This window comes from Rana temporaria, chromosome 5 (assembly GCF_905171775.1).
Source record: "Rana temporaria chromosome 5, aRanTem1.1, whole genome shotgun sequence".
Lineage (NCBI taxonomy): Eukaryota > Metazoa > Chordata > Amphibia > Anura > Ranidae > Rana > Rana temporaria.
In genome coordinates this window covers 169,599,524-169,624,857 of record NC_053493.1, presented here as the reverse complement: position 1 = coordinate 169,624,857, position 25,334 = coordinate 169,599,524, and the positions used below count along the sequence as shown (strand labels likewise).

At 44.4% G+C, this 25,334-nt stretch overlaps 1 protein-coding gene across 2 annotated transcripts in view; it reads right to left on the bottom strand.

Annotated features, from left to right (window-relative positions):
• SLC12A7 (solute carrier family 12 member 7) overlaps nucleotides 1–25,334 on the bottom strand; it is a 574,243-nt gene that overhangs the window by 50,707 nt on the left and 498,202 nt on the right. For both annotated transcript variants that reach the window (XM_040353352.1, XM_040353353.1), the window contains exons 21-22: nucleotides 17,947–18,054; nucleotides 2,400–2,575 (exon numbers count right to left, since the gene is read on the bottom strand). In XM_040353352.1, the coding sequence (XP_040209286.1) occupies nucleotides 2,400–2,575; nucleotides 17,947–18,054 (284 nt within the window). The remainder of the gene's footprint in view (nucleotides 1–2,399; nucleotides 2,576–17,946; nucleotides 18,055–25,334) is intronic.

Genomic DNA, 25,334 nt, shown 5'->3' with positions numbered 1-25,334 from the left:
GGGCCAGATTTGATTAAGTGAATATGCGCAAGGGCCGACCATTTTGCCTAACATTCTTTGAACCATTAAAATTCGGTCTAATACACTACTAAACAAGAATTATCTTGCCTTTGTGGCTGTGTGTGAGTAAAGAAATGAGCTTGGGCGTATTATTTGGATATACCGTATTTATTGGTGTATAACACACGCCTTCCTTTCAAGAGCGAAGTTTCAGGAAAAAAATGAAAGAAAGAAATGAATAAAGAACTGTGAAGCAAAATAAGGGTCAGTGCCCATCTGCAGCCTCACAAGTGCCCATCTGCACCCTCACCATTGCCAGGAATGCACCCTCACCATTGCCAGGAATGCACCCTCACTATTGCCAGGAATGCACCCTCACCATTGCCAGGAATGCACGTACTCGCCAAAAATGAATTGCAGGAGAATCTCCTGTTTACACAGCAGCCTCTTTAATAGAAAGTCCTGCCTCCTTTGATGGACAGAACAGTCGTCCAATGGCAGCGCGGGACTTCCTATTACAGAGGCCGTCCATAAACAGGAAATTCTCCTGTGTGTGTGTACGGCGGCGGCGGTCGTCTCGCCTCCTCCCTGTCCTGTTCAAAGGCATATACATCTTTTGTGGCCCCGGCCCTCGGAGATCGTTTGGGCCACAAAAGATATATATGTCTAAATAACCCGGCGGGCCGTTCAAAACCCGGAACTTTGGACATGCCTGGCTTAGAGGAACTGAATTTATTCTCTCTTGAGAATAGGAGATAAGGGGGGATATGATCAACATGTACAAATACATAAGCGGTCCATGTAACGAACTTGGGGTTAAGTTATTCACTTCATCAAAGAGTGAATGTTGAGGGGGGATTGGGAAGTTGGGTAAAGTCATGCGCCTCCATCCCTGTCATATTGACAATGGGAGCAAAATTGCAAAACAAAAATGGGGGTGGGACTTTATATGAAGCTCGTAGTGACAAAATGAATAGACACAATGTTCAGACACAATATCATTGTGTATTTGATTACACACCCATCAACATATGTGTTTCCTACCACCCGTACAATTATAGGGAATATAAAGACCATAGACTGTGCAGATGCTACCTTTTGTATTGGTTTTTACCTAAAACTTTGAATACTGGTGGACCCCTTAATTGTATCATATAATAATGTTCTCAACCATGTTGCTAATAGTTATTATCAGGTTAGAAATTGGCACCACGTGCTTGGTGCATTTCTCTTTATGTATAACTAATGTGTCTAAACATGTTTTTTATGTATCAGAGGTGGTTCTGGCCTGGAATCCTCACTAAATGTACATAATATAACTAATACTAACATTTATAGGTAAAGTTGATCCATGGAATATCCGAGTGCCTCTAGGGGGATCAGGAAGGAATTTTTTCCTCTGCTGTAGCAAATTGGATCATGCTTTGCTAGGGTTTTTTGCCTTGCTCTGGATCAACTGTGGGTATAGGATTGTGTTTATGGGACTGCATGTTTTTTTTGGTTTAACTAGATGGATTTGTGTCTTTTTTCAACTTGACTATGTAACTATGAAACTATGTAACTAGGATTCAAAACGAATGGGCATCTCTATGTTAGATACCTCTGGGGAAAGTGGCGAAGGCCGCTTTAAACCGTTGAAATCAAAGGAAGCAAGCAGTTGCACAAACTATGTAATAAATATCCTTGCAGAAGAGCAAAAAATACTTCTGCAGAAAAGCAGAAGGAGGAATGAGCACCAGAGGGAAAAAAAGAAGGTAAGAACATTTAATTATTGCAGCCAGTTTCAACCTTAACCTTGAATAAAGTGCAAATAGGGTCCTTAGTTGGTGGGTCATCTGCAGTGGGGTCATTCCCCAGGAATACTCACGGACCAGCTGATGAGGTATGGCTGTGTGACCACTGTCACTGCAGGTGGACCGCAATCCACAAATGCATTTACGGTCACTTGTTGTGTCTGAGTGCAGGATGTCAGCAAAGACTAATCTGGAAACTGCTAGTAAACCATGAAGATAATAGACAGTCAGATCTTGATAGAAGTGTTAGTCAAAATAGACAACAAATTCTATTGAAAAAAAATTCCTCCTTAGCAATGGGGATGGGTATCCATCACCTAAGTACTAGCAAAAAAACTGGAGCCTTGAAGTGGCCGGGTCATATGAGCACACTAGGTGGCAGACCCAGCAAAGCTTTGGGCACTGTCCAATCCCCTGTAAATAGTGGCATATAACCCATGGTCCTGTAGTGCATGAAGAAGCAAATCTGATTCTGAAAATGCAATAACTGAAAACAACTAATCCTTTATGACCACCATTATTCATGTCCCAGGAAGTATTAAGACTTTACCTAAACTTATCCTAAAATATATATTTTTTTTAAATAGTAGGTTCATAATTACTTACGGTTTCATATTAAAAAGATCCCTGTAGCCTGCTGCATTAAGGTCTTTAATTTTATGTTTTTCAGCAATATGTTTTTCTTTAGTCCATGTCATTTGAACTCTTTCTGGTGTAGCAGCACTTGATTTGTCCACCACTGCTGAATGGGATGCTGTATTTCTGTCATGGATAAGCTGTGCCTGAACAAAGGTATAAGAGGAATACGATAAAAGCCTCATTCCCAAATAAAAAATAAAAAAGTCTCTGAGTAGCTTACCAACTAAACCTTATAAACAATATGCAGTTGTACTTGTCCACGCAGTTATTGAAGTTGTATAACAATTCTCTGGATACGCTTGATCCATGGGAAATGTTATGATGCAATACACAAAACTGACTAGGATTCCTCTTAGGGCATGTTCATACTGGCGTTTTTAACTAAGAAGAACGAAGCAGCGCTCATTAACACGCCTATAGTGTTAATGAAGGGTTTTTGACACGCGTTTGTTGTGTTTTTGAAGTGTTGAATGACCATCAATAAAGCTTTTCAAACACTCATGAAAGTTTTTCTAGGGAGGAGTGTTTAAATAGTGAAGTGGGGTAGAAATAATGATCTGTTTTGAGGTGTGTTTAGGTTGTGGTGTGATAGCAGGCATTTTTGTGAACAAAAAGAAGCAATGGATTTGTATACTTTGATCTCTTTGGTCCAGCTGAAAATGATAATGGAATGAATGGGTGCATCCCATACTGGGTACATTCCATAGTCTCTCACAGATTATTCCAAGGTGCATTTTGATACTCTGTAACTTGAATGGTGGTTGTAGCCCCAAAAGTTCTCTGAATAACCACTTGTTGAACGACTCACGTAGGAGTACAGCGGCACAGTGGTTCTCCTGTGCTGAATGACATTCAATATGTGATCCAGCTCTTCCGGGCAGGGGGCACATGCCCGCCAAGTTGACTGTGCTGTGATTAGTCCACACAAACCAATTAGTGGGTCCCGGCAATGATTGCCAGCTGAGACTCGCTGATCAGTGAAGGGGATAGCAGGAAAGAGCTCTGTGAATGTAAACAACACAGAGCTCTGTCCTGCCAGCGGGGGTGTTCCGGTTTAAACTCCTTATCGGTATTCCCGAGTGAGGCTCGGGGTGAATTTTCCATACCAAAAGCGGTAACCCCGAGCCACACTTGGGATCGCATCACAGGATTTATGTACAGCTTACTTACCTTGTCCCCTGGACCCTGCGATGTCTCCCTGCTGTGTGTCCTCTGCTCGATTCAGTGCCGAACTCCGTTCCCTGCAAACGTTGCGACGCACAGGGACAGAGCACGGCGCCAAATTCAAAACATTTTAAACACAGAACACATAAAGTACACTGTAATCTTACAGATTACATTACTCTTTTAAATAATTTCATAATCCTTTTTGTCCCTAGTGGTTTGTCTGTGCATGCAGTTGCGTGTTTCCTCCAGAACCATTGCAGCATGGATCGTCCAAGCTATCCAAGGGGCTTTTAAGGCGAAAGGGTTGTCTCCTCCTGAAACGGTAACCGCTCATTCTACTCGGAGCATTTCACACATCATGGGCGGCTGCCGGCATGTTTCCCCAGAAGTGATCTGTAAAGCGGCCTCTTGGTCGTCGTCGAACACATTTATGACGCACTATTGCGTAGAACCGGCTTCTTTATCATCGGTTAATTTCGGTTTACATGTTTTATCTGTTGACAATGTCAATTAAACCTTTTCTTTAACCATCAATTGCCCACCCGGGTGTGTATGGCTAGTCATTTCCCGCACGTAGGCTGCCATGGAGTCTGTCAGGAAAAGGAAAATGTATATGAAATACTTACCGTAATTTTCCTTTCCTAATGGACTCCATGGCAGCAGGAGTTTCCTCCCCTTGCTGGAGTAGGCTATATTACGGAACACAGTCTATGGCTAGAAGCAAAGCTTTATGGGAGTAGGGTCCTATGAGGTATGAGAGGGGCTGCCATGGAGTCCATCAGGAAAGGAAAATTACAGTAAGTATTTCATATAAATGTTTATATATATATATATTTTTTTTATTTGTTATTGCAGCATACACACAAACAATGATATTGCACACAAACAAAAACCATCACAAAACACACACAGAAATCATCACAAACACATACTGACATTACATACACACCCAAACAATAGAACTTACTTTCTCGAGACAGGGGCACTTAGGATTTTTTTTTTAGACCTGCAGGGGTACGTCACCGTATAAGGTTGATAAACACTGCTGTAGATCACCCAGAGAGAGGGGATAGTTTTTTCTCTCAACAAAAGTGGAGTTACACTTTAAACAGTTTCCACTAAGAGCCGGTTCACACTGGGGCGACTCGTCAGGCGACTCAGCTGCCTGACAAGTCGCGTCCCATTCTATTCAATAGAACCGTTCTAATAGGAGCGACGCAAGTCACTCTGACTTAGAAAAAGGTTCTTGTACGACTTTGGGGGCGACTTGCATTGACTTCTATACAGAAGTGATTTTGCAAGTCGCCTCTGAAGTCGTCTTCAGGACGACTTGCCGAGTCGCCCCCAAAGTCGTTCCGCCCCAGTGTGAACCGGCTCTTACTCCCCCAAGTCTTCAACCAATTTCATGATATGGTGTAAAGCCCACCCTGTGGGATAAGCATTTACCAGACATTTTAACCACTTATCTCAAATTTTGTCTTTTTAGTTTGAGAGCGATAGGCGCACTGGGCTATACACTTGCAGACTTTTTCATTATCTTCACTGATTATAAAATGATCATACAATGATCTAAATTCGGCCAGTCCAACAGGGATTGACTGAATTTTGATCAGTGTGTGTGGGCTCTCCCGCAGGACTAAGTCGATCAACAGCTACAGTCAACTAGCCACAGCCACTGATTAGTGTGTTCTAACAGGGACGAGTGACACTGTTAAAATAAAATGTACCAGTGGGGGGAGGAATTCCTCCTTCAAGCATTTACACTTAATTTACCATCTATGCTTCTCTTCTAGTGTTATGTTGTGTTTGCCCCTGGGGGCGTCCTGAATCGGGTGCCTATTTGCTCTAGTGGGCCCTACTAATGCACAGGTAGCAAACATCACCTTCACTATATTGTCAAAAGTATTGAGACACCTGCCTTTACACGCATATGAACATTAATGGCATCCCAGTCTTAGTCCGTAGGGTCCCATATTGCTGCTAGTACCGCCTCAACCAATAACAATCACCTAGAAAGAGGAGTAGTATTTTGGTGGACTTTCTAGGTACCGATAACAAACAAATGATTAGAGGTCGACTGATATGGGTTTTTCTCTGGCCGATGCCGATATTTAGAAATTGGGGCGGCCGATGGTCAATTTTTGAGGCCAAATTTTTTTTTATTCCCCCCCCTCCACCAATCTCAGAAAATCTAGGGTGGGGAGGAGGTTATTGTTTAGGGTGGAGATCTGGAGTGCAGCCTATCAGTGTCCATCAGTGCCACCTCATAATTATTTAAAAAGAAAAAAAAAATACAATCTTAGTCATTTTAAAGGAGAGAGAGGTGGCTGTGGAGGAGGGGGGTACAGAGAGAGGTGGCTGTGGAGGAGGGGGGTACAGAGAGAGGTGGCTGTGGAGGAGGGGGGTACAGAGAGAGGTCGCTGTGGAGGAGGGGGGTACAGAGAGGTGGTTGCGGAGCCACCTCTCTGTACCCCCTCCTCCACAGCCACCTCTCTGTACCCCCACTCCTCCACAGCCACCTCTCTGTATCCCCCCTCCTCCACAGCCACCTCTCTGTATCCCCCCTCCTCCACAGCCACCTCTCTGTATCCCCCCTCCTCCACAGCCACCTCTCTGTACCCCCCTCCTCCACAGCCACCTCTCTGTACCCCCCTCCTCCACAGCCACCTCTCTGTGCCCCCCTCCTCCACAGCCACCTCTCCGTGCCCCCCCTCCTACACAGCCACCTTTCTGTACCCCGCCTCCTACACAGCCACCTCTCTGTACTGGGCGTGGGTGGGGATGCATTGCGGAGAGGGATGGATGGTGCTGGCAGCATGGCCTGGGTGAGGATGTGTTGTGGAGACTGGAGGAATAGATGGTGCTGGGCATGGGTGGGGATGCGTTGTGGAGAGGAATGGATGGTGCTGGGCGTGGGTGGGGATGCGTTGTGGAAAGGGGTTGTTGGGGATGCGTTGTGGAGAGGGATGGGTGGGGATGCATTATGGAGAGGGATGGATGGTGCTGGGCGTGGGTGGGGATGCGTTGTGGAGAGGGGTTGGTGGGGAAGCATTGTGGAGAGGGATGGTGCTGGGCGTGGGTGGGGATGCGTTGTGGAGAGGGATGATGGATGGTGCAGGGGATGCGTTGGAGAGGGATGGATGGTGCTGGGTGGGGATGAAGACGATTGCGTTGCATTGTGAAGATGGATGAGGATAACTCTGTGTGGGGATGAGAGTTACATTGTGAAGAGGATCTCCACTATGTAACTCTCATATCCACCCAGAGTCATCCTCATCCATTTTCTTAATGCCAGCTTGTGAGCCTCAGCCAGGTTTCCCTTTAAAAAGGAGTTTAAATAAAGTCTGCAGGGGGGCACAGTAACACACACTGAATTTGTGTGACTTACCTTCCATCCATGCTGCTTTCTGGCATCTATCTGCATGCACCTGATAGGGCTAGGTGCATGCAGATTGGCTGGTCAGCTCATCAGCATCTATCACATAAAAAAATAGAAGCAGCCAGCAGGCTCCACTTCAGCAGGGAAGGAAGAGGAGCTTAGCTAGTGCTGGCTGCGATCTCCTGCTGGAGGGAGGCGGCAGAGGCTCGGGCTTGTCACATGCTAATGATGTATTGTATCCTCTGCTACAGCTCGCCGGGGGAGAGGGGCGGGGCAGTACAGTGCCAGTGAAACTTTTTTTCTCCTTCCCTTCACTTTTATAGTGGCTGGCTGCCGCACAGGTGAAAGATTGAGAGTGTGGAAGCCGCAAATCGGCCTGGCTTCCACAATAATCGGCCGATGCCGGTTACTTAAAAACGGGCAAATATCGGCCGGCCGATATATCGGTCGACCTCTACAAATGATTGAGTAAAAAATTATTTATTACACATAAAACTATACATGGTTAAAAACACATGAGCCAAACCCCACAATGATTACAGCAGTTGTTGCCAACGGGTGAACCCGTAAGATGTCTGTTGTGGTTGAGAATGGCCGAGAAAACGTATTTTTGAGGTTTTCTCGGCCATTCCCCACCACAACAGACATCTTACGGGTTCACCCGTTAGCAACAACTGCTTGATTCATTGTGGGGTTTGGCTCATGCGTTTTTAACCATGTATAGTTTTATGTGTAATAAATACTGTATTTTCCGGCGTATAAGGCGACTGGGCATATAAGACGACCCCCTAATTTTCCAGCAAAAATTTTGGTTTTGGGATATACTCGCCGTATAAGACAACCCCCTTCCTACTAGTCTGTCTGGAAGCTGAGGGGTAGCCGGAACAACCACCGAAAGGAAAAAACACTGACAGGAACAGGCTTTATTCAGCTTTTTTTCCAAATCTCACTGTGCCCATTACATGCCTCACTGTGCCGTAAACGTGCCTCACTGTGCCGCCAACGTGCCTCACTGTGCCATACCTTATTTCTGTACTGGGGGCGTCCATTATTCAAAAGCCGCGCCTCCTCCTCGTGCTGTTCCGTGATAGGTGCCTGTGTTCCGCCTATTACGGAGGTCCTCTCGTCCTAAGATGAGGATGAGAAGACATCCGTGATAGGCGGAACACCGAACAGAGGCTCTGCTGGGAAACCAAGTGATCTGCCTATCACGGAACAGCACAAGGAGGAGGCGCGGCTTTTGAATAATGGATCCCCGAGACAGGTACCGGCGTATAAGACGACCCCCAGGTTTTGAGGCATGTTTTTAAGCCCAAAAGGTCATCTTATACGCCGGAAAATACGGTAATTTTTTACTCAATCATTTGTTTGATATCAGTACCGAGAAAGTCCACCAAAATACTCCTCCTCTTTCTAGGTGATTGTTATTGGTTGAGGCGGTACTAGCAGCCGCCACCATACCATTACCTGGCCAATTCCTTTATATGTTATTTGGATGATGGTACGTTTTTATTTTTTATTATCAATTAATTTCACTTGAGGCTATACCAGTGTTTCTCAATTCCAGTCCTCAGGCCCCCCCAACAGGTCAGGTTTTCAGGATTTCCATTATTTTGCACAGGTGATTCGATCAGTTTCACTGCCTTAGTAATCACCACAGCCTTTTCATCTGAGGGAAATCCTGAAAACCTGACCTGTTGGGGGGGCCTGAGGACTGGAATTGAGAAACACTGGGCTATACTCAAAATTTGTCTTTGCTTTGTGTATTCATGTTTTGTATGCAGACGCCTTCAGAGTTCCCTTCACTGGAACTAAGGGGCCAAGCCCAACCCCTGAAAAACAACCCCACACCATAATCCCCCCCCTCCACCAAATAATTTGGACCAGTGGACAAAGCAGGGTCCATAAAGACATGAATAATTGAGTTTGGGGTGTAGGAACCTGAACGGCTTGCACAGAGTCCAGACCTCCACCCGATAGGACACCTTTGAGATGAATTTGAGCGGAGACTGTGAGCCAGGCCTTCTCGTAGCCTGACCTCACAAATGCACTTTTGGAAGAACGGTCATAGACACACTACTAAACCTTGTGAACAGCCTTCCTAGAAGAGTTGAAGCAGTTATAGCTGCAAAGGGTGGGCCAACTCCATATTGAACCCTACGAACTAAGACTGGGATGCCATTAAAGCGGAGGTTCACCCTAAAAAACATCTATATACCATTACATCCAGCATTCTTCCGACATCTACAGTATGCTATTTTTTCCGCTGTACATACCGTCTTATAGTTCTTTTTCACCCGGCTTCTCACTCCCGCGGGGAGTAGGCGTTCCTATGAAGAGGCGTAGATGATTGATGTGCGGATAAGGCGCGTTACGAAAATAGCCAAACTGGGAGTCGGCTCTATACGGCGCCTATGCACACACTAGGAGCCGTGTAGAGCTGACTGCGCAGGCGCCGTATAGAGCCGAGTCCCAGTTCGGCTATTTTCGGAACGCGTGACGCGTCTTATCCGCACATCAATCATCTACGCCTCTTCATAAGAACGCCTACTCCCCGCCGGAGTGAGAACCCGGAAGCCAGGTGAAAAAGAACTATAAAACGGTATGTACAGCGAATTTTTTTTTATAAATACCAGCATACTGTACATGTCGGAAGTATGCTGGATGTAATGTTATAAAAATTGTTTTAGGGTGAACCTCCACTTTAAAGTTCATGTGCGTGTTAAGGCAGGCTTCCGAATACTTTTGACAATAAAGTGTATCATTTGCATATATGGTTTGACCTTTTTGTGGTTTGTTTTGCCAATATCTGTTATATTGTTTAATTGCAGAATTATTGGTCTCCCTATATTCTCCCGAGGAAGCAAGGAAACATGTTGAGGCTTCAGCTCCCTTGACCATCCCAGTTCATCAAACTTATCTTTTGAAATCGATCCTTCATGTTTTACCAATAATTGGGTATATGTAATAGGAACTTCTTACTCTGGAACATCAAGAAGGCCTCTCATAATTGGAGGGAGCCCTATATGTACTTTTTCTGATATCCTGTGCAGGATATTGTTTTTAATGCTGAGTGAGTGAGTGAGAAACTTGTAAAGCGCAACACATGCGAACTGAATCGCCTCTGGGCGCTGTATCCATTTCATGGGTAAGGAACCCCTTGACCTCAGAAGAGATGGGTTTTAATCTTTCTCCTGAAGGTCAAGTGGTCAGACTCCAGTCGGATGGTGGTTGGTAGTGCATTCTACAGACGAGGTCCCTGGACTGCAAATCTGCGATCTCCTTTGGACTTGTATCTTGCTTTGGGTATCTGGAGTAGGTTTTGATTGGTGGATCGCAGAATGCGATTGGGGTTATGGGCTTTTATTTTTTCGCATAGATATTGGGGGGCGTTGCCTTGAATACATTTATGTATTAGGCAGAGTGCCTTGAAAGTGATTCTGTCTTTTACTGGCAACCAATGAAGGGATCTCAGTGAAGGTGAGATTGATTCCCATGTTTTTTTTCCGGTCACTAGTCGAGCGTCCGTATTTTGAATGACTTGCAGACGAGTGATTTGGTATTTGGGGAGTCCTAGATGGAGGGCATTTGCCGCTCGAGTCTGGACATGATGATTGTTCCCACCACGACTGCAATGTCCTCTTTCGGGATAAAGGGCGTGAGTCTGCATAGTAGGCGCAGCAAATGGTGGGATCCGCTGACTACTGACCCTATTTGTGCATCCATTGTCATGTAGGTATCGAAAATGACTCCGAGACTTTTGACTTTGGTGCTAGGGGTGATAGTTTTACCCATAATTGCTGGGGGGAGTCCATGTTGACGCGGGGTGATTTTTCCAGTTGGCGTGAAACAAGAGAAGTTCTGTTTTCGAACCATTGAGTTTAAGATAACTGTTTGTCATCCAGTTATCTATTAGAGTAAGGCATTTCTCTAGTCCAAGAGAATGATCCTTTTTGTTGCAGCTGCGGAAATACAGTTGTGTGTCGTCTGCATAGGAGTGGTAAAGTAACTTCTGGTTACTGATGATTTCAAAGAGAGGGCGAAGATAGATATTAAACAATACAGGGACGACAAGGGAGATCCCTGAGGGACTCCGCATGATACCGTACGTTTTTCAGAAGTGAAAGACCCCAGTTTCACTATTTGTGATTGGTTTTCCAAGAAGGAGGAGAATCAGGGTAAAACACCTTCAGCGACTCCGGCTACTTCAGCTAGCCGAGCCAGTAGTAGTCCGTGGTCTACAGTGTCAAAAGCCGCGCTTAGGTCCAGCAGTATCAGGAGACAAGATTCTCCTTCGTCTGCGGCCTCTAGAGCGTCATCCCATATTTTGAGCAGCGCCGTTTCTGTTCCGTGACACGGACGGAAGCCTGATTGAAAAGGGTCGAGTAATTTATGGGTGTCTAAATGCAGTTGCAGCTGTTGTACAATTACTTTCTCCATTACCTTGGAGAAAACATTTAGACCTGTTATGGGCCTCCAGTTGTTTGGGTCTTTGGGGTCGAGGGTAGTTTTTTTTAGAATTGGTTTTATTGTACCTTGTTTCAGCAAGGTGGGCACCATGCCCTCCTTGAATGATTGGTTTATGAGCTGCGTGATAGCTGGTGCCAGTATATCGGCACTTTCTTTCAGCAGTTTAGTGGGGATGATATCATTGGGTGCTGTGCTGTTACGCAGAGTCCCGATGATATTTTTAGTGGCATCGATGGAAATGGGTTTTAGAGTGAATTTTGGTGATTGCGGTGGATTTATGTGGGTATTAGGTTTGTGATTTGGGGGGGGAGTTGGTGACGGTTCCATTTTGCTGAATACTTTCACAGATTTTTTCAATTTTATTAATGAAATAATCCGATAATTCGTTGCAAAAATTCTTGTGAATCAGAATTGGGGGCCTCTAAACAAGCAGGATTCATAGTCTGAGTGACCAGCTTGAAGAGTTCTCGGGGGCGGTTAAGGGCATTTGCGATGATGTTGGAGAAATGATTTTTTTTGGCCGTGAAGATTTCTTTGTGATATTTCTTTGTTATTATCTTGTAAATGGTGAGGTTTTTATCTGAAGAGCACCTTTTCCACGCAGCTTCTGCTCTTCTACGCTCTTGCTTTAGCAACGTCAGCTGGTCATTAAACCAGCTGGAGTTGTTTTTCTGGATGCAAGTTTTGCGTTTTGGTGCTACTAAGTCAGCTGACTGTAGTAGCGCCTTGTTGATGGTGTCAAGTGTTTCTATGGCTGTTTGTTTTTGTTGGGTTGTTTTTATTTTGTTCCCTAGTGTTGTTTTGAAGATTTCCGAGTGGAGCTTCTTCTGAGATCTAGTCCAGTGAGTTGTCACCGGTTTTGTCGTTTTTTTGGGCTGGCGTTTTTGGTGATTGTGAATTTAATGGCATGGTGATCGGTCCATGGTTGCATCTCATTTTCCATGACGTCAATTTCCAAATCTTGTTTGAAAATGAGATCGAGCGTATGGCCTGAGGCATGAGTGGGGCCTTGTATTAGTTGCTGCAGACCTAATCCTTCCAGATGGTCGATGCAGGCATTGGCGACGGGGTCCAGCGAAGAGTTGGCCCAGAGGTTGAAATCCCCAAGCACCAAAAGGTGTTTGATGTTTAGGGTATATGTGGAGATGAACTCCGTCAACGACGTGAGAAGGTGCGTTTTTGGGCCTGGTGGTCAATAGCAAAGTAGCATACGGACCGTATCTTGGGGATTTGTTTGCAGCTGCAGAGTGAGGGTTTCCATGAATGGAAGCGAGTTTTGAAGGACTGGTTTGGTGATTGAGAGGTGAGTCTTGTGGATCACCACCAGGCCCCCCCCTCTTTGCCCCACTCTGTTTTGCATTTGAATGCGATAATTTGCTGGCACCAATTCTGTTAGAATGGTGTTGCAGTCGGCTGTGAGACAGCTTTCTATGATGAAGAGGCAGTCTAGATCGTGTTGAAGGATGAAATCATAGATTTCTTGTCGGTGTTTTACTGCCGATCTTGTGTTGACCAAAGCGCATATTATGCGCTCGGGCACCTGCGCATAGTTTTTGGCTGTTGATCGTCGATTGATTCTCAACAGTCGCTGATTCCTTAGAGCTTTTTTGGTGACAACTGGGAGTATAGAGGCAAATGGTTTTAGTTCCCGGATGGTTTCTGCAGAGTATTTTAGGTAACCCATGGTCGCAGAAAAAAACGCAGGGAAGTAATGTTGATTGGGGGGGTCTTTTATGGTGATGGGCGGAAGACTGTCCAAGTGAGCTGTCACTTGTTGAGTCTTCTCTCCCCGATTGGTCCAGAGGAAGGCGAAAAAACCCAGGGGTGCTGTGCCAATCTGCAGCGACCGGGGAAAAAAAATTCCTTCCTGACCACTCAACGGGCAATGAACACCTGTGTTAAACTATGGGAGTCCTGGTTGTTTGTGCTGTGTCTGCAGCAGCTGAGAGCTGGGAGGACCCTGCCTGGCTGCACTATCCCTGGGGAGAGCCAACTCGTTTGAGAGCGTCCTGCTCTCACTGTCCCTGGGGTGAGCAGACTAAGGTGAGAGCGTCTGCTGCACTGCTGAATCTATATATCAAGAGGTCTAACTTTACTAGCTGCAAGCTTGTTCTGGGTCAGTTATTGATAAACTAATGAAGACTCCTGTCTTAACTCCTGTTTAAAACTCCTGGTTTTTAACTCAACCACTTCTGTTCAGAAAATCCACAAGTGAGCCACCATCAGCTGGGAGCCAGCTCCTATGGGAGTTTGTACAGACACTATATACTCACCTGTGAACACCTGTGAACAAACACACACCTGTGAAAAATTAAACACTCCCCTTACATTACATTACATTACGTGAATATGTTTGTTTTCAATATTCTTGCAATAAAAATTTGTGTGAGTTTAATTATGTTGTAGACTGTGTGGCACCTTAAAGCATATTTCCTAGAGCTTACGTAGTAACTAATTGGGATGTGGTGCCTTTTCAACTGCACACACCGTTTATGTCATATCTCCCCAGAACCCCCTCTGCCTACAAGTTGGCTGAATAAGCAGATAGTTGCAGATGACCTACTTTTGTCCTACCTGCTTTATGGGCCAATCCTTAAAATTCTCTATAACCAGGAATTCCCCAATTGATTAGACAGTGTCAATCTACCTTAAACGCAGTGAGGCCGCGTACACACGGTCGGTCCATCCGATGAGAATGGTCCGACGGACCGTTTTCATCGATTCACCGGTGAAGTGGCTTGATGAATAAAAAAAAGTAAATAAAAAAAGGGGGAAAACTCAGCGCTAAACCCACTTACAAGTGAGGAAAAATTTATATATGACCTCTAAATAGAGGAAGGAATAAAAAAAATGAGTGAAAGATGAATTTAAATAGGGGAGTACTGCTGCCTATTCAAAGCTCAAATACTTAAACTTCAAAGACATACATACAAAAAAGAAATAAGCGCGCAACTCCAAACATTTAAATGTGCAATCACAAGGGAGTGAAATAATGTTATATCAAAACCATAAAGTGATAAAAAAATGATGATGTGTTGATACACCCTGTACCAGGTGAACAAAAAAGATATAAATAAACCCAAAATGAATAAAAAAAAGAAGGGGTAATTGAGTGATCAAAGTCCTCAAAAAAATATATCAAAGAAAATCCCGACCACCAGATACTTCCAAGCAATAGTTCATTAATCGCTGCAGACTTTAACCCAAAATCTTGAAGAAACTTGAATCTTTATATTCGGCTGAAGAAATATAAATACTGACTCTTACCCAATCGTTGGACCCCGGTTTTAAGGAGGTCAGATGAGCTTGTGCATTAGCCTGCCGGCCCCAGGTGTATAATCAACTATCTTGGGGAGGAGTGCTTCCATCTTGCAAGAAGGAAGAGAAAAGGCTTCAGCTGTCTTTCCAGGCCGTATGACACAAGAAGAATGGTAGTCAGATTTCAGTTTTCAGCTTGGAAGATGTGGGATAATAAATTCTGAACACGTACTCAGTGGAAATAGAGGGAGAAAAAATAGATCCTCATAGTGAAGTATATCCAAAGAATTTATTTAAAAAACTTTAAAAACTTCACAGCAGGCACTAATCCACTTTTAAAATTCTCACAGCAAGTCACTTCATCATAAAAAACTCAGGATAGAAAAGAAAAAAACAGCATCAAAAAAAAAATATTGTAAATAAAATATACAGCCAAGGAACGAACCAAAGAGCTGGAGTATATGAGTGTGATGGCGCCATCATACTCATATACTCCAGCTCTTTGGTTCGTTCCTTTTTGATGCTGTTTTTTTATGATGAAGTGACTTGCTGTGAGAATTTTAAAAGTGGATTAGTGCCTGTTGTGAAGTTTTTAAAGTTTTTTTTAATAAATTCTTTGGTTCCTCTACAATATGAGGATCTATTTTTTCTCCCTCCATTTCCACTGAGTCTACGTGTTCAGAATTTATTATCCCGCATCTTCCAAGCTGAAAACTGAAATCTGACTACCATTCTTCTTGTGTCATACGGCCTGGAAAGACAGCTGAAGCCTTTTCTCTTCCTTCTTGCAAGATAGAAGCACTCCTCCCCAAGATAGTTGATTATACACCTGGGGCCGGCAGGCTAATGCACAAGCTCATCTGACCTCCTTAAAACCGGGGTCCAACGATTGGGTAAGAGTCAGTATTTATATTTCTTCAGCTGAATATAAAGATTCAAGTTTCTTCAAGATTTTGGGTTAAAGTCTGCAGCGATTAATGAACTATTGCTTGGAAGTATCTGGTGGTCAGGATTTTCTTTGATATTTCTTTGATATATTTTTTTTTTATATTTCTTTGATATATTTTTTTGAGGACTTTGATCACTCAATTACCCCTTTTTTATTCATTTTGGGTTTATTTATATCTTTTTTGTTCACCTGGTATAGGTGTTGTATCAACACATCATCATTTTTTTATCACTTTATGGTTTTGATATAACATTATTTCACTCCCTTGTGATTGCACATTTAAATGTTTGGAGTTGCATGCTTATTTCTTTTTTGTATGAAGTGGCTTGATGGTCTGATGTGCGTACACACCATCAGTTCAAAATCCGATCGGGTCAGAACGCGGTGACGTAAAACACACGGCGTGCTGAAAAAAACGAAGTTCAATGCTTCCAAGCATGCGTCAACTTGATTCTGAGTATGCGCGGGTTTTGAACCAATGCTTTTGTGTACTAACCATCGGTTTCGACCTATCTGGCAGCAGTCCATCGGTTCGATCTTAAAGCAAGTTCTATAATTTTTGTTCGAAGGACAACAGACCGATGGGCCGTACACACGGTCGGTTTGGACCGATGAAACTGGACTTCAGGCCTTAGAGTCAACCCTAGATTTCAACCCAAAGTTGCCTTTCTTCTCCTCTTTGCAAAGCACTTTTATTCAGCACTTTTTTGACTACCCTTTTTAGGACTGATCAATTATCAACTTTCAAACTGCAAACAACTCTGTCTGTGGACAAACTTGCTAGGACATTTTTTTTTTTTTTTTACCTCAAATGCTTGTAACTCCACTGCATGGGTTCCTTTCACCGTACCCTTTAAACTGGGAAAGGAACTTGGGCATTGCCTTCTTCCAGGAGCAAACATATTTATTTACAATTTTACTCTATGCACATAAAGCTTCTATAGTGAGTAAGCTTTAATCTCCTTTCCCAATGGTATAGAACCTGCCCTACTCTAAAAAAATCATCCACAAAGCTCTGTCCTTTGTTAGCACTGCCTCTAACATCCTGGTTCACTCCTTTACATTTTTTGCGAATACTCTGTTCTCAAGTGATTCTGGGATGAAGTATTTTCCATCATATTTGAATTTATTGTTACTGATCTACGCAATAACCCAGAAGTTCTGCGCCTCAACTTGACCCCAATTCTGACAAATGGATACAAACACTTTCTCATTATACATTTGATTATTACAGTTTCCCAAAAGTGATAGTCACCATCTTCTCTGAATGTGGGTCCGTGGATATGCAAGGACTATAAAGAACCTTACAGCCTCTTTTTAATATAGGGAAGAAAAGTTCCAAGAAAACAGGTTTCATTGGATTGCTTTTACATTCTCCCCGATTATACATAAGCTCCTTCTACTTAATGCCACTCAAGTGCAGAATCTGACCCCTCCTTTTTGCAGTTCACCTTCCCCGCTCTATCTTTCCCTTGTCTATTGCCCCTATTCTTCCCTCCTCTCCAAGCCCTATGCAATCTATGATTCCTCTGAGCCCTATGCCCTTCAGCTATGGCTGAACAAACTACCAAATACAAGCATGCTATGTGTCTGCACAGTGTTCCGTACCTCAGCATAGCCAACCAAAAGGTTAAAAGAAACTGACCATGCAAGCACAAATGTACTTCTGTGCTTTGTGTGGGGTCAGCTTGAAACAAGGAAGAAAGGTGACTGGCAGGATCAACCAGGTACTTTAGATGGAGAAGTACATGAAACTGACAGAGACTTTGGGGTTTATTTACTAAAACTGGAGAGTGCAAAATCAGGTTCACTTCTGCACAGAAACCAACCAGCTTTCAGGTTTTATAGCTAAAGCCTAACTGAACAAACTGAGGTTAGAAGCAGTTTAGTTTCTATGCATTCAACTTGATTTTGCACTCTTCAGCTTTGGTAAATTAACCCCTATAATTTATAAAATACACATACTGTATGCGAACACAAACATAGAATTTTTTTTTTTTTTTAGGGTAACATACACTTTAACGATTTCCAGGGGAATTTATTTATAAAATCGTATTCAACATCTTTTGTAACCCTCATCAACCGATTGTATATCTGTGCAATTTTGGGTATGTCCTTACATAAATAAAAAGGTATTTCTTGTTTCTACCTCATCCTTTCAGTACCTTTCTCCTTACCCATTTCACATGACTGTACCCCTGCCTTCTCCCAATCCTCTCTAAAAACTTGACATTCTGTATTTGAAAAATAAAATAATTATTTAAAATAAATAAATAAATATAACACTTTACCTCTCTTTCTCTTTCGTTCTTAGACAGCTGCATTTGTTTTAGCATTTGAGATCTTTGCTCCATCATTAATGTCCGCTCATATGTAAATGCAGATATATCATTTTCAAACTAGGAAAATAAATAATAACATTGTAATTTGCATGTAAATCATATGCTATAATGTTTAGATTTTCCTCTGGCGATTTATTTAGCTGTCATTTCTGTCCAGCCATCAATCATAAAGTACAATTAGAAACTTAAAATAATTAACAGCTACGATTAATTAACTGCTATTGATTAAAAACATTCCATTACTCTCTGCAAGATTTATTAAACTATAAATGTGTGCCTTTTCCTAGAACAAAAACTGGCCAATGCAGACAAGTGGCACCAGTAGTCTAAAATACACTGGACCATTTGTAAATAATAGGATTTCTAATAACAGCTTACCTGTAAAATCCTTTTCTTGGAGTACACCACGGGACACCAAGTCATTACATAGTGGGTTGTGGAGTTCACCAAAGGTGATTGGACACTGGCACAACCAATGAAGACAGGCTCCCCTCTATATAACCCATAAGGAGCAAAGCACTACATAACCCAGAAAGAGCGGCGGGACCTCTGTGTCCTGTGATGTACTCCAAGAAAAGGATTTTACAGGTAAGCCATTATTAAAAATCCTATTTTCTTTATCGTACACTACGGGACACAGAGTCTAAGTCATTACATAGTGGGACATCCCAGAGCAATGCTCAATATGAGGGGAGGGAAACACAGATCAAGCAGACCGCCATCGGACGAGAGGCCCTATACCGCTACCTGCAGCACACTACGCCCGAAGGTGGCATCCTCATGTCCTCTTACATCTATTTGGTAGAATTTGGTAAATGTACGGACTGAAGACCAAGCAGCAGCCTTACAGATCTAAGCCACCAAGCCGGATGATGCACTGCCCAGAAGGCACTTATCGCCTTGGTCGAGTGCACCTTGACAGGAAAAGGAGGAATTTTATTCCTTAAACCATAAGTCTGAACAATCACTTGTCGAATCCATTTAGAAATGGTAAATTTCGATGCTGCCTGGCCCTTTCTGGGACCATCTGGCAGAATCAACAAAACATCTGTTTCACGTATCTGAGTAGTTGCTTGCAGATAAACCTTCATTGCTCTCACTACATCTAGAGAGAGTGCAATAATTTTTCCCCCGCTGACTGTGGTTCAGGAAAAAAGGAAGGCAAAACAATACCTTGATTTAAATGGAACAGCGAGACTACCTTTGGAAGAAAATTAGGGTTTGGCCGTAATACAATTTTGTCTTTGTGACAAACTAAATAAGGCTCTTTACAGGAAAGAGCTGCTAGTTCAGACAAACACTCTCCTAGCAGAGGAGATAGCAACGAAAAAAGCCAACTTCCGACTCAAGAGAATCAAAGGGCTGCTTCTGCAGGCCCGACAAAACAAGATTCAAATCCCAGGGGCACAAGGGAGGTTTGACTGGCGGATTTACCCGCAATACCCCCTGGTTGAATGCCCTGACTAGGGAATGAGATGCTAATGGTCTCTGAAAAAAGATCAATAGAGTCGAAATTTGACCCTTAATAGTACCGAGGGCTAATTTCATGTCTAAAATAAAATATAAAAAGTGCAGCGCAAAACTCAAATATATAAATGATACTGGTATACTCAAACACCAATACCATAAGTGTGAATATGAATATGCAGAAAAAATGGAAAAAAAATAAAAAAATAAATTAAAAATTAAATACAATTCAAACAAACAGTCCAAAAGTCCATAAGTGTCAGAAGATGAGTGAATTAAACGAAAATAAATCTCCACCACGTGACAATCCACCAAAATTTTGAAGTGATCCCTCCACCGTTGTAGATGGCTACTCTCACCTTCATATATGGACCACTGAGTTAACAGATGGTCAATAAAGCAAATCAAATAGGCAGGTCATGAACAGGAACCAGGCTGATGTATTAGATCCTCATAAGACAACCAAACCGCAAAGGACAGGTGCATGTAAAGAGATAATCACAGACTAAGTGCTCACTGTTGCAATGTGTGGATTTATTCTTTAAAAGAAGCAAAAGTCAGGCTACTCACATTTGGCCAGACAAAAAACGGCATGAAGTAACAATCTTTAGGAATGAACAGCAGATGAGCGACGTGATGTTTCAGGCTCCTAAACCACCGGACGCGTTACGTTATATCAACTTCCTCAGCGGGGCGGGGCCTGTTGCGTCGCTTTCCTGTCTTTAAATAGCTGCTCATTGTCATAGGGACAAGCATCGGAATGGCGTGTGGGGCCTGACGTCGAATCCTGAACAGCTGATTGTTCAGGAAATGATGCAAACAACGTCAGAACATCCAGCATACTGTTCAAATGTGTGCAACTTTATTGTTCACACACACATGGTATAGAACTAGAATATCGCCATCTTGTGGACAATTTAGAAAATTGCATCCGAATGTTAATTTTAAAATAATAATAAAATTAATCAAATCGCTCAAAGCTGTCCATGTACAAACATTGCTATAAAATCTATATTTTTCTATAGTAACATGATAAATCTTTACATGATACTGCATAATAATCTAAAAACTTTTCAAATAAAAAACATGTAAACCATTTTATTATTACATATAAAATTATCAATATAAAATCCCCAGTTAAAATTAATATTAATATTTAAAAACAAAGTTGCTATTTATTTGATATGAAACAATTCAAATCGAAGTCCACATTTAACCCTTCAGGGGTGAGAACCTTTGCCTCAAATATCCAAAAGGATTCTCTCTGGCTGATGTGGCGTGTGTAATTACCTCCCCTCCAGTGTCTATTTACCTTCTCCAGACCCCAAAATTTTAAACATTTGGGATTCTTATTATGGTATTGCTTAAAATGTCTTGAGACACTGTGATAACGATAACTAATTTCATGTCTATCCCCAATTGACAGAAGGCCAGAATCCTACTGATGACATATTTTTGAGGGTTCAACCCTTTAGATTCACACCAGGAAACATATGCCTTCCAGATTCTATAATAAATTAGCCTGGAGGCCGGCTTCCTAGCATTAACGAGAGTAGAAAGAACTGGACCCGAGAGCCCACGTTTCTTCAGTATGTAGGTTTCAACAGCCAGACCATCAAATTTTGCTTTTGTAAGGAAAGATAGAACACTGGACCTTGTGATAGCAGGTATTAGCGAAGTGGGACAATCTAAGGCAGGGATATGCAATTAGCGGACCTCCAGATGTTGCAAAACTACAATTCCCATCATGCCTCTGCATTTGGGTGTCATGCTTGTGGCTGTCAGAGTCTTGCTATGCCTCATGGGACTTGTAGTTCTGCAACAGCTGGAGGTCCGCTAATTGCATATCCCTGATCTAAGGTTTCCCCACTGCCATCCTTATGATCTTGTTGTACCAGGACCTTTCGGGGCCACCAAGAGAACTGGTATTCCTCCTTCTTTGATCTTGCAAAGAAGTCTCTGTAAGAGCGGAACTGGAAGGAATGAATAGATCAGGGAAAACTGATCCCAGGGAATCATTAGTGCATCTGTTCCATAGCATAGAGGATCTTGCGTCCTTGATACGAACTTGTCTAACTTCCTGTTGAACCTTATAGCGCACAGGTCTATGTCTGGGGTCCCCCATTTCTGGCATATATCCTGAAAAATTTCAGGGTGGAGAGACCATTCCCCCAGCGACAATTGCTGGTGGCTCAGGTAATCCGCTTGCCAATTTTCCACTCCTGGAATGAAGATTGCAGAAATACAAGGAATATGAGCTTCTGCCCATGCTAAAATCTTGTTCACCTCCCTGTGAGCATTCTGACTCCTGGTGCCACGTTGGTGATTGATGTAAGCTACAGCAGTAGAATTTTCGGATTGAATCTGAACCGGGTGACCGTGTAACCTGTGTGTCCAGGTTCTGAGGGCTGCCCGAATCTCCAAAATGTTGATGGGTAGGCCCTTTTCTGACTTGGATCAGGAACCCTGGGCTGAGGCTTCTTCCAGAATTGCCCCCCCCCCCCCCCCAGGCTGGCATCCGTAGACACTACCTTCCAAGTGACTGTGAGAAAGCATTTCCCTGCTCACAAATTCTTGGTGCTTAACCACCAACTGAGGCTTTGGCACACCTCAGGGGATAGCTGCAACAGCCAATCTAAAGCCTGGATCTTTCTGTTCCAGGCCGCCAGGATACTGCTTTGGAGTAGTCTTGAATGAAACTGGGCATACGGAATGGCTTCGAAAGAGGCCACCATTTTCCCCAGCAATTTCATGCAAAGGCGAATTGATGGTTTTCCCTTCGCCCTGACCATGCGGACCAGATCCTTTAAGGATTTGATTTTTGGTTCCGGAAGGAATATTTTGGTTTGGGTTGTGTCTAAGACCATGGCCAGATACTCTACCCTTCTCTGGGGCTTTAGAGAGGACTTCTGGAAGTTTAGGATCCAGCCTAGACACTCTAGGTAGTACTACTGTACTGAGTACACTGCGATTTAAAGCGGATGTGCCACTAAAAAAAAATATTAAAAGCCAGCAGCTACAAATACTGCAGCTGCTAAATTTTAATACTAGGACACTTACCTGTCCTGGAGCGCTCCGGCTTCACTACCCGGTTCCCTACGGTGCATGCGCGAGTTGCGCTGCGCCGCTGATTGGCTCCCGCTGTGCTCTGGGAGCCGAGTGTTCCCAGAGCACAACGGGGGGAGGACGGGAGGTGACGTTCTGCCCGCAGTAAACCCAAAACTGTGTGGCCGGAAGTGGGTGCAAATACCTGTCTTTAGACAGGTATCTGCACCCCCCCTCCCCATGAAAGGTGTCAAATGTGACACCGGAGGGGGGGAGGGTTCCGATCAGCGTGGAGTGGTATAGGGCAAGTTAGGGTGGTACAGGAAAATTAGGGTGGCACAGGGCAGGTTGGGGAGCTATAGGACAGGTTGGGGTGGTAAAGTGCAAGTTAGGGTGGCATAGGGAAAGTTGGGATGGCATGGAAAAGGTTGGGGTGGTACAGGGCAAGTTATGGTGGCATAGGGCAGATTGGGGTGGTACAGGACAAGTTAGGGTGGCACAGGGCAAGTTGGGGTGGCATGGGAAAGTTTGGGGTGGTACAGGGCAGGCTGGGATTGCATAGGACAGGCTGGGGTGGTACAGGGTAGGCTGGAGTGGTACAGGTCAGGCTGGGATTGCACAGGGCAGGCTGGGTGGTACAGGGTAGACTGGGGTGGTACAGGGGAGGCTGGGTGGCACAGGGCAGGCTGGGGTGATACAGGGCAGGCTGGGATTGCATAGGGCAGGCTGGGTGGTACAGGGTAGGCTGGCATTGCACAGGGCAGGCTGGGTGGTACAGGGTAGGCTGGGGTGGTACAGGGTAGGCTGTGGTGGCACAGTGCATCTTGGAACTCTATGTAGTGACACTGCAGAGTAACTTACTTAAATGCAGATGAAGACCCGGGCTTGTGGGTGGGGCTGCTGTGTCCTCACCTCTAGCTGCTTGAGCTGCAGCATCATCGATGGTGAAGGAGTCTGTGGGAGGAGAAGAGGAGGCAGCCACACCCACAGCTCCGCCCACCAACTCCGGCTCACACGGGGATAGCCTGACTGAGGAATGTTACAGGCAGCCTCCCCGCACGGCTAGATGCCCTGCTCGCACTGCTCCAATCAATACAGTACGGTGTTTAGCGGCGCGGCAGCCCCGGTGTCACCCCTCATGCTGGGCATGTCAGCTAAAAAAAAAAAAAAAATCGTCGGGATGGTGTCACCCCTCTAGCGGGTGTCACCCGAGTGCGGACCGCACCCCCCTAGCAACGCATCTGCGTTCATGGACAGACACAGCCTTAATCTTGACTTAGTGGGATGTCCCAAAGCAGTGTCAAAATGAGGGGTGGGAACAGCAAAAAAATGTAAACTTCACCCCAAAACAGAGCTCCTCAACTGAGGAGTTGTAACTCTAAACAGCCGCCTGCAAAACTTTGCGGCCGAAGAAGCATCCGAAGATGCACTCACATCAACTTGTAAGTTTAGTGAAAGTGTGACCGGGCGACCAGTTCACTGCCTTACACACCTGGGAAACAGACACTTGATGTAAGAATCCCCAAGAGGCACCCTTGCCCTGGTCGAATGCATCATGATAGGGAGGCGCCCGACCCTTTATGGCGTAAGCCTGATCAGGATCTGTTGGGTACACCTCGAAATGGTGGCCGATGAGACCGCTGGGCCCTTCTTGGGACCAGCCACCGAAACAACAGCGAGTCTGAAACTCCGGAACGGAGCAGTAACAGACAAGTATATTCTCGGAGCTCGGACAGCGTCCGAGGAATGCCACGTCGTCTCCTTAGGATTCGACGGATGAGAACACAAGTATGGCAGTACAATGTCTTCCTTAAGATGGAAGAATCTAAGGCTGCGAACGCAGCACCATCTTATCCTTGTGGAAGATCAGATAGGGAGCCTTTCATGACAAGGCTACCAGCTCAGAACCCGTCTTAGCTGACATAACAGCCACTAAAAGGACCACTTTCTGAGAAGTATCAACAAGGGAACTTCCCTAATGTTCTCAACAGTGGTTCTGAGACACCTAGAGGTCATGGCGTTAAGCCATTGACTGTAAAGCAGGATGACCTATGGGACCTTACGACAGCAGATACTCTCATAGCGGTAGACGCCAAGGTGCGTCTGCTATTTAAATCCCCACGGAGGTAGTGGAGGACGGACCGGAGGGGCCACCTGCCAAACCCCCTGTAGAAATGTTCTCACTAAAGAGTGAGTCGCCAGGGGTCGCTGAAAGAAAACAGCCAGGGCAGATATCTGTCCCTTAACCAAATAAGTTCATGGATTCCACTTAATTTCCTCGCAAAGGGCTAAGTAAGCTCTCCAAGTGCGATAATAAATCCTCCTAGAGGAGAACTTCCTAGCCTTCCTTATGGTAGGAATCGCAGAATCCGACAGGCCCCGGTCTCTTAGTATCTGGCTTTCAATAGCCATGCCGTTAATCCAGCGACTGTAAAGCAGGATGCAGTATGGCAGTGGTCATCAACCCTGTCCTCAGGGCCCACTAACAGGCCAGATTTTATGTATTACCTTGGGGAGATGCAGACTAGAATACTGCAATCACTGAGCAGCAAATGATATCACCTGTGATGTATTTCAGTTATCTTGCAAACCTAGCCTGTTAGTGGGCCCTGAGGACAGGGTTGATGACCACTGCAGTATGGGACCTTGTGACAGCAGGCCCTCTCTCAGCGGTAGACGCCAAGGGACGTCTGCTACTAGCGCACTAGATCGGCGTACCAAGGACACCGAGGCCAATCCGAAGCAATTAGGATCATAGGAATCCCGTCTGCCTCCACTCTGCGAAGCAGAAGAGGCAGGAGCTTTAGAGGAGGGAAGGCATAGAT